At 46.7% G+C, this 10716-nt stretch overlaps 1 protein-coding gene across 1 annotated transcript in view; it reads left to right on the forward strand.

Moving 5' to 3' along the window:
• Positions 1 to 792: 792 nt before the first annotated feature.
• LOC308164598 (zinc finger protein AEBP2-like) overlaps positions 793 to 10716 on the forward strand; it is a 26483-nt gene continuing 16559 nt past the window's right edge. The window contains exons 1-2 of the mRNA XM_080538673.1: positions 793 to 925; positions 4700 to 4910. Coding sequence (XP_080394799.1) covers positions 804 to 925; positions 4700 to 4910 — 333 coding nt within the window. The 5' untranslated portion in view covers positions 793 to 803. The remainder of the gene's footprint in view (positions 926 to 4699; positions 4911 to 10716) is intronic.

Genomic DNA, 10716 nt, shown 5'->3' on the forward strand with positions numbered 1-10716 from the left:
AATCTCAATCGGAGACTGGAAGCAGCGCAACCAAGAGGAAAGCTATGAAATGAAGAGAATAGACTATGGGGAATCATTAATACATATTTGTGGAAAAAATATATTAAAATAAAATGTATATTCTGATGATGTTTAGGCCAGCAGAGAAGGCCTTGCTGGCCCTGACAGCACACCACTGGTAAAATATGAATTATATGCCGCTGCTCAATGTTCTGTTTGTTGGAACACGTGGAGGTCCACAATGCGGAGGACCACGTCACGTTCCTCCTCCCCTCCGCGTCCCTGTTCAACCCCCGCGGTGAACCGCTTGTGAGAGAGAGAGAGAGAGAGAGAGAGAGAGAGAGATGAAGCGATCGCACACAGGCAGGCTGAACTTCGTGGGGTACAACGTAAACCAGTTTACCAGGAGAACAGACATGGCTACCGACACAACCGACGGTACCGAACAGGAATCCCCATCGAACAGTGACCAAAACGGTATCGCTGCTGACACGGGCGAAGTTGGTGAGATGGCACAGGGCCTCCAAGACCTGACACAGGAACCGGGTGGCAGCGAGAACGGTGTAGAAATGGACGTGACCGACGGACACGGCAAAGAGGAAGGAGGGGAGACACCATCATTCGATCCCAAAGTCGCTGAAGAATCAGTTTTACCTCTGGAACACGGCAACAGGGAGGCAGAGACGGGCTGTGAAGTCTCTGAAGCAGGGACAAGTCTCCAGCAGGAGAGTCCAGCGAGCAGCGCCGAGCCCACACAGAGCACGGGGGAGCAGACCCAAGAACAAAGAGAGGCGAGCGTGTCCATGTCCTCTCCCCCCGGCGACTGCACGAAGCCCAAAGGGGACGTCGATTCCACCGATAAAACGAGCGTGGAGATATCGTCGTCGGATGGAGAACCCCTCAGTCGTATGGATTCGGAAGACAGGTCTGTGGATTACTAATAACCAGCATTTAAATAAATATATATATATATATATATATATATATATATAAACCTCGCAACATCGTAAAGTCGCCCGCGGCGCAAGTTGTCAGTTATCCAATATTGATGAATATACAATCCGTTACTCAAATTGTAACAACATGTTACTCGTGTCCATACACTTGCAATGATGTAGCTATCGAAGTGCGATGGTAGACTACCATCTCCGCGGGTTTATGGATCTCATTTTGCCAAATTGTTTACCTTAACAGTCCGGTTTGTTTCGCTACAATGCATTCGCACCCGGTGCGCAACGGTGCGTTTTGAAGGAGACAGCGGAGAATCAAGTCAATCCCTTTTTTTTTTATACAGATTTTTTTAAATACAAATTGTGAATACCTTGAACGAATTCGATCGGTGCTTTTGAGGTTCATACAGTTTGCTTGAAAGGGGTGGTGGACACGGTGGGTCGATCGTTGTTGCACGTACGCCTACACTCGCATCATGGCATTATGGACATTGATGTCCACTTGACCACGGACGTGGATTTTAGGCCTACAAACCACGAGTTGTAACACCAACAGGCCCACTACTAATGTGTCGCCATGTGCAGCTGGTTGGTGGACAATTATATTCTTGTCACCCAGAGAGCGTAATGAAATTGTGAACTTTGTTTTGAGAGAAATTGCGTCACCAGAAAGGTTTTGTCAGTCGTATGGAACATAAATAACCCCCCAAAATCGTAGCATCTGAACAAATTGAGTGACAGCAGATTTTCTATGTATATACCAAATGTGAGTCATTTTTGTGTTCCTGTGTTCCTATCACTAAGTGGAACACTGATACTCAGAAACAATGAGGGATGATACCTTGCTGACCTAGTACCGGTAGTCACCCACCAGCTTTCAACTGAAGAACACAGAACATACACACACACACACACACACACACACACACACACACAAACACACACACACACAGATCTATGCCAAGTGGGCCAGGGCTTGCTATGTGGTCTGGACACCACACTCTATCCCCTTGTTGTGGGTTTTTGCTATGTGGCTCTGCTAGAGGATGTCTTGAGAAACAGACGTTTTACACTTACTCTCGCTAAACACACTCTCACCCACTTGCACACTCACTCACTATCGTCAGTACACGCATAGTGATTCACATCAGAAATTCACCCAAAACTTTTTTCAGGAGGGGAATATTGGAAGATTAGCTTGACTCAGAATTACAGTAAAAGTTTTCAGTACCACTGAACTAGGTGGCTGAAACCTGTGTGTTCAGAAGTGTGGAAATCAGATCGAGCATAAGCGAGACAAGTAACTGAAAACTGGGGCCTTGTGTGACAACATGTGTCAACCAACATCCTCACTAGAGATGATGGGCTGATCTGGAGAGTTTAAAAGCTGAAGAGAGGGGGTCCCCCCTGGGAGGCTGCAGATCAACCAACCTTGAACATCACTGGGACCTGAACACTGCAGGGGTCTACCTATTGAGTTTCTAATTGACTTGGGGGTGCATCTCTATAGTCTAAACTGACTTTGGGGGGTGGTATGGAAATGTGTCTTTGTGAGCCTTGAGCAGTTGGAGCACACCACACACACACACACACACACCATTAACCGTGACATATAAGCCGTATACAAAATATATGCAAATGCAATGTCGCTCTACGAAAGGCAGCTTGGTCAAAAGATAATACCTTCTGTTTAAAGGCATCCATAGTCTGACTGAGCTGCCCCCTGCAAGAGCTGGCTTTATCTGAGTCAGTCTCTCTCTCTCACACACACACACACACACACACACACACACACACACACACACACACACACACACATACACAAGAGTGATATACAAAGATACATTATTGAAGGACATTTTAGGCAGAAAAGTTAACCACCCCCCCAAACATATACCCACATCACTACAATCACTTTCCTTTCCCACTGGGATAACATCATTCCTTTGGCCTACATTTTCCATCAAATTCCTTGCTCGCTAGAGGTCCCACCGGCCTGCCCCAGGATCAGAGGATCATGGGAGAGTTTGTAGTCCTGAAAAGAGACTGGCCAGAGCACCAGCTCCCTGTGCCTCAACAAGCGGTACAGAGGTGTCCAGAGGAGAGTGCTCTAACTGGGGAAAGAGTTTTTTCCTTGGCTATCCCCCCTCTCTCATTCCCCTCTTCTCCAACCCCTACTCCCCTCTTTCACGTGCCATGCTTTCTCCACTCCTCTGCACTCGGGACCCCCCCCCCCTCCCTCTTCTCCCCCCTCCGTTACCACTCTCCCCCCCCTCTGTCTCTCCCCTCTGCCCCTCTCTCGGTGCTTTGTCTGGCCGGGGCAGAAAGGGCCTGCTAGTCAGAGAATGGAGGAGAGAGAGAGTCCTGCTGTTTAGGCAGCTGCACCGCCTCAATGTAACTTTTGTTTCCCCCCACTGGCACAGAGCACTGGAGCAGCTGGAGGGCTTACGAGGTGTGTGTGTGTGTGAGAGTGTGTGTGTGAGTGAGTGTGTGAGTGTGTGTGTGTGTGTGAGAGAGAAAGAGTTGAGAGGCCTCACTCTTCATCCTGGGGGCGATTAGCTCTCTCTGTTGGATCCCCTGAAAGGGGGGAGTACCTCAGGAGAGACACGGCTGACCAGACACAGTCTGGCGTTGGTGTGTGTAAGACCAGACACAGCCTGGCGTTGGTGTGTGTAAGACCAGACACAGCCTGGCGTTGGTGTGTGTAAGGGCGTTAAGTTGACTTCAGTACTGGCGAATGTGCTGCAGCAGCTCCACTGGCAGTCTTTGTAGTGGTGTGTGTGTGTGTGCCAGCCAGAGTCCTGCCACCTGCTTTTTGCCCACCCTGGGCAGGTCCCACCCTGGAGAGAGACAGCAGACACTAGCGACGTTTGTTTAACACCCGCAGGTGCAACCGGCCAGACCACATAATTCGTCTCGTTGTGTCTTTGTCAGTAATCATAACACCTGAAACGCCACTGTGTGTGTGTGTGCGTGCGTGTGTGGACGACAAGCCGCCTCGTCCGGGCCGACCTGTCTGTGAGATCATAGCGCGTCAAACTGTAAGCAGGGCTAAATGACTGTGGATACGGTTGTCCAAACACACGAGTCTCACCGCAAGCAGCTCTGTGAGACCTAAGTTGGTAGCTCAATGGCTCTGTAAGCTCTTATGTATACCTTCCTCCAGGGGCAAGCACTCAGGTTTTTGGCAGTGAGCCAGCAGCCACACCACCCTCACAGCCACTCCACCCCCCTGCACTGCTGCCCTGTCTGGGAAGCTAAGCCGCTAAGCAGGGTAGGCCTCGGTTGAGGCATGGAGGGGGGGGGGAAGAGACCCAAAACAGGCGGCTGGAAGACATATTGGAGGCCCAGTAGGGGACGCCCCATGCCCAAGGGTGGTGAACGGGCCACTGCCCTGCAAAGGATGCCCTGGAAGATCCCGTGGCGCTTTGTGGCAAGAGTGGGCGTGTTAACTAAATTGGATAATCTGGACCTTTACATCATAAGGCCTATTTGGACGGGATTAGTATTATCTGTGGGTCCTCTGGTGATTTGTAATGATTACGGAGGTCGTGCGTGTGTGTGTGTTCTTAATCCCTTGCGAATTGGTCATGTCCGTAAAAATGTCAGTCAAAATTCCACCGCAAATTACCTAAAATACCCTCTCTCTCTCTCTCTCTGTCTGTCTCTCTCTTTCTCTCTGTCTCTCTGTGTCTCTCTCTCTCTGTCTGTCTCTGTCTCCCTCCCTCCCTTCCTGCCTGTCCAAACAGCATCAGCAGCACTCTGATGGACATGGAGAGCACGGCGTCCAGCGGGCGCTCCACCCCTGCCATGATGAACGGCCACGGCAGTGCGGCCCAGTCCGGGGGCAAGGGCCTGGGCTACACCTGCTGCTGGGACCAGTGCCAGCTCCTCTTCACCAACAGCCCCGATCTGGCGGAACACATCCGGGGAGGGCACGTGGACGGGCAGCGAGGAGGGGTCAGTCTGGGTCTCCTCCTTCTCGTCCTCTTTAATGTGGATGGATTCTTCTATTTCAAATTATTATTATTATTATTATTATTATTATTATCATCTGATTTATACCCATCCAAGCCTTTCAGATCTACACAATTGTCTAAGGGTGCGTTCGTAAATACGTGCTCTGAAAATCTGCTCTGGTTTCAGAGTGCTCTGATTTTGAACGGTCAGAGAGCAGGAACCCTGAGTGTTCTCCGGTGCTCTCCGAGCGTATTTACGAACGCACACCCTAAGGAGTAGCGGCCGTTTCTGGAGTCTCTTTCAATCTCCTCTTTGTCATGTCAGGTTTGAATGACAAGGTCTTATGTGGAAAAACAAATCTTCACATATAATAGGGCAATGAAGTTGGCTAGACAAACTCTGATATCATTTTGTTAAGTTCAGAATAGATTTCAAGATCCTTCTGCTTGTTTATAAACCTCTCACTGGCACAGCACCAGGATATCTGAAATACCTTTTCCTAGCATATCAGCCCAATAGAGCTCTCAGGTCTTCTGATGCTGGTTTTCTCTGTGTACCACATGTACAAAAGAAGAGATTTGGTGAGGCTGCATTCTTATTTTATGCACCAACAGCCCCGATCTGGCGGAACACATCCGGGGAGGGCACGTGGACGGGCAGCGAGGAGGGGTCAGTCTGGGTCTCCTCCTTCTCGTCCTCTTTAATGTGGATGGATTCTTCTATTTCAAATTATTATTATTATTATTATTATTATTATTATCATCTGATTTATACCCATCCAAGCCTTTCAGATCTACACAATTGTCTAAGGGTGCGTTCGTAAATACGTGCTCTGAAAATCTGCTCTGGTTTCAGAGTGCTCTGATTTTGAACGGTCAGAGAGCAGGAACCCTGAGTGTTCTCCGGTGCTCTCCGAGCGTATTTACGAACGCACACCCTAAGGAGTAGCGGCCGTTTCTGGAGTCTCTTTCAATCTCCTCTTTGTCATGTCAGGTTTGAATGACAAGGTCTTATGTGGAAAAACAAATCTTCACATATAATAGGGCAATGAAGTTGGCTAGACAAACTCTGATATCATTTTGTTAAGTTCAGAATAGATTTCAAGATCCTTCTGCTTGTTTATAAACCTCTCACTGGCACAGCACCAGGATATCTGAAATACCTTTTCCTAGCATATCAGCCCAATAGAGCTCTCAGGTCTTCTGATGCTGGTTTTCTCTGTGTACCACATGTACAAAAGAAGAGATTTGGTGAGGCTGCATTCTTATTTTATGCACCCAAATTGTGGAATGCACTGCCAGCAGGGTTCAAGTTATAAGATGAACTCTGTGGGGGTCTCCAAAATAACAGTGCGAAATGTTCTCATGCACGCGCGAATCATGCCCACACAGCGATGGGACTTACAAGTTTTAATTAGCTATAGGCAGTAGCGGATTAAGGTGGTCAGTCCTTTGTGTGAGGACCCCCCGCCCCCGCCCCCATACACAAGCCTCCCCCCTCCCCAAAATATACAACTCACGAGCACCCTGCACACACACACCACTCATAATGCTTTACCATAAAACACTTAAACACTTTAATAACACAATAACACAACAGTGTTAATAATGCAAAGAATAAAAAAAAGTTCAGTGCATTCAGTTCTGTCTCTATTGCTCTCCTCTCCCGTTGTCTCTCTGTTACTGTCCTGTTGTCTGTCTCTCAGTTGCTGTCCTGTTGTCCGTCTCTCTGTTGCTCCCCTCAGCTCTAAATGACAGAAATGAATTAGCTAATTAGTTGGCATGTAAACATATAGTTAGGGTTGGGTACAGTAACAGTTTAGGTTAGTACACTAGGTTAGTAAAAAGTAAAAGCCACCTTACCTTTACGGAGACAAGATAGACCAAAGTGGTCTGTTTTCAGTAGGCTGCGGTCGCGGTCCTGGAACCCATGATGCTGACGTCCGATGTCCTTTCTTTATCCAAGATTGGATGAACGGGAGAGGGTCAAATTTGTCGATCGGAGGCCCATTTAAGTCCACGAACAACAATGCGGTAAGGCTCCTGGCTTGCAGCCGGTTCCTGTTCTGACTGTCAGTGTCATTGCATCCAGAAAAGCCCCTCTCACACTCTGCAGAGGTCGGAAGAAAAGTGTTGCTCGCCACTATAAGTCTTTTCAAGGTTTTACCCTGCTGTTCCTTGTCTTGTAATTTCCAGTCTCTGAACTCACTGACAGCATCACTCGAAGGCTCTCCGAGAAGTTTAGCAAACTTCCCCACCTCACGCTCTCCAAATAGAACAAGTTCTGCCCTCTCTTTTGGCCAGAAGTGCTGATCCAGAGGCTTCAACATGCTTACCAGCTCACTGTCAGGGAGACGCTTGGTGAGATTATCAATAATTGACTGGTAAAATTGGGACTTGTTTATTTTACGTTGCGTTTCGGTGAGAGCAACCTCTTTGAACTGACCGCTGGTTATGGCCATTTTGACTTTCATTTCTGTTTTCCCTCCCTGGTCCTTCATGGCAGAGAGCACCTCGATCGTTTGGTGAATGTGGCGGCTTGCATCAATCAGGGATGTGTCGCGTTTCTGTAGTTTCAGAGAGAGACTTTGTAGTTCACGTAACACGTCTTTCATTGTTGCTAAATCAGAGAGAAATCCAGTGGATGTCAGATGCTTACGTAAACCAGTGTACTTGGCCTTCTCCATACCGGAACGTGAGCCATCTTCACTAGCTGATTTAAAGTGACGTGCTAACACTGGAAAATCCTTCAGCACAGCTTTGACAGTGTTGAAACTGCTGGACACCCATCTTATTGTAAACACTTTCCCTATTTTCAGTATCTGCAGGTTCAGTTCCGCAGCTGCTTCCTTGATTGATTGATTGATTGAAAACTTTATTAGAAGATTTGTAGAAGTAGATACATGAAAGTACATATTACATACAAGGTCAACTAAAAGGATAAAAAACCCAAGAAAGCCACTGGCTTATTTCAATTGGGTTCCTTGATTCTCAATTCATCGTTACATGTAAGACAGACAAAAAAACTAGTACTATCTACAAGATAATACAGACAAATAACTATTACTATCTACAAGATAAACATACATCCATCATGGGAAGAACAATACAACAAAACATAAGGTATGTACAGCGGGTAGGACAGGTGGGGACATACACCACAGGTGGGGGCGGGGGACAAAACACAAAGTATGTACAGTGGGTAGTTCGGGTCTTTTAATCAGATTTTTGATTGAGAGGGTCCAGTTACGGATTGCAGCCTCCTGTAAATGTTTTTTGAGAGTGGTTTTGAAGGTGGGCAGTGTTTTGCACTCCTTTAAGATTATAGGAAGGGCGTTCCACATTTTTACTGCATAGTTTGCAAACGAGTTTAACCCCTTGTTTGTGGTGCAACGCGGTTGAACGTGGTTCGTGGAGCTTCCTCTGGTGTTGTATGTGTGGACGTTGTTCACTTTTTGGAAGTATGTTGACAGTAGGGATGCTCCGATCTGGATTTTTGGGGCCGATACCGATCACCGATTTTTTTCCTCAAGATCAACCGATACCGATACCGATTTTTTTTTTAATACATAACTGTAGGCCTACTGACTGGATAGCCTACATATTTTTTGCTTTTTAGACAAAAGTTTTGATCCATTAGGCACCAAGCAAACGCAGACCCATTTTTATGGCATAGTAAAGGTCTGGCCTATCACCCAGTTAGGGCCTGAAGCCCAAGTCAGTCGATATGGCTGTATAAAAGACATCATAAACGTGGCCTTCATGGTTTACATACTGTTACGCCCTCCTATGTTTTCTGTTCAGTTATCTGTCTTCCCCAGGGGGAAAAAAAAAAAAAATCACCGGTCGAGTCGAGTCATTTGGAGTGAAATCGGCCGATTTAAATCGGTGGCCGATAAATCGGAGCATCCCTAGTTGACAGGTACTTGGGTGTCTTTGTGGTGTAGCGTATCTTGAAGACCAGGCCCAGTGCAAGCTGCTGCACTCTGTCAACTACTCGTAGCCAATCAAGGCTCAAAAAATGAGCAGCGGTTAGATGTAATTCCTGTAATTCCCTTGCATTTTTCGAGGACTGGTGGTAAAGAGCATAGAGTTTTGAGAGGAAAAACTCTAAATGATTACAGCCAGTCACCTCCTTCAATGAGTCATTCACCGCTAATTCTAACCGATGCACGAGACAGTGAACTGCCTGCAGCCGAGGGAAGTCCCGTTTCAGTCTAGCTATGAGTCCATTCACTCTCCCTGTTAGCACGGCCGCCCCATCTGTGGCTATGCTAATTAGGTTTTTCCGAAGAAATTCGTCATCCATTCCCGCTGATCGAAGGCGTTTTTTCAGTGCATTGCACAGGGACTCGGCATCTGTGCCCTGGTCAAGTTCAACTATGTCAAAAAACACATTGTCCACATCTCCATTTCCAGTGACATCGCATCTGACATAAATAATCATGTACGCTCGTCCATGAATTGTGCTTTCATCTATTGTTATGCTAATACTCGAATTAAGTGATTTGACATTAGAAATGAAATTATTTTTCATCTCCTGTGCAATGTGCTCTACAATCTGTGCACATGAATGATCTGATCGGTGAGTAGGGCCGACTATCGCGCCATTCATCTCATTAAGCTTCATGATTGGATTCAGTTTTGTATATGGCATCCTTTCTTTAGCCACAGTATAGGCTGCCCTGAACGAACTTGCTGTCTCCTTGTACATAATGGAAGTGAGTGCTGCTACGTTCTTAGGAAGCACTTCCTTTTGTTTAAGCTCTGCTATTTCAACAGCTCGTTTATGAGCATGACTGTCGCGGTGTATATAAATCTTTTTCCGCAACTGCTTTTGAACGGGGCTACTTACTGTCCCATTGATCCAGGCATCCGCCAAATGCACTCCCCACTTTTTCTCTGAAAGTAAAAGAGTCTTTGCCTCTTTACAGGCAAGGCATCCAAGGCCATCCTCATTTGCAAATAGCCAGGGGTTTCTTTTTTTCCAGGATCTCCACTGATCTTCTCCCCAGTTCTGTGGCGTTGCCTCCCCTACCTCTTCATTCTGCCCCTCATCTGAACTGTGTGTGGGTGTTGCGCGTTCAGGCCTGGTAGCAGAGTCCTCAGTAGTAGCAGCAGTAGTAGCAGTAACAGTAGCAGCAGGGCTAACGTTAGGTGTCATAGCAGGTTTCTTTGATAAAAACCCGAAATGTTCTAGGCTTGATGACCCGGTCGGCAGCAGTGGCCTTTTTTTGGGCGGCATGGTAGCTACTGTATAATATACTCCTGTATAGCTAATGAATTAATGTTTGCTTCTCAATAATAGGCTAGGTGCACGATCTCACTACTTCCTGAAAGGCAACTGGTGTCTCACTCTATTGGTTTAATTGATTAATCAGCTGTGCACTGTGTGTTCCAACGGTTTACCGCACAGCTGATTAATCAACCTTTTGCTGTTGCACTATATTCTACTGCGCCCCATGGTGTCTTGGTGGTGAAGTGCAGGCAGTCAACGGCATACTGTCATTCACAGGAGATTAATGGTGCGCGTAGTTCTCTTGGAAAACGTGTTTATTTTACAATATTTATAATATAAATTAAATAATATTCATTACATTGACATTTTGATCAAATAATAGTTGTGGTAATGTATTATTAGCGACCCCCACAGATTTTTGATTTTACTGCCTTCATGGGAGCTCAGAGTGCCTCAGACCATCTCTATGGGAGCTCAGCTCCCATTGGCTCCCACATAACTCGAACCCTGACTGCCAGTTTACATTAGGAATGCAACCTCAGCAAATATTTTCAAGTCAAGACCAAAA

Source organism: Nansenia antarctica (genome assembly GCF_963989245.1).
Source record: "Nansenia antarctica genome assembly, chromosome: 8".
In the NCBI taxonomy this organism is placed as follows: domain Eukaryota; kingdom Metazoa; phylum Chordata; class Actinopteri; order Argentiniformes; family Microstomatidae; genus Nansenia; species Nansenia antarctica.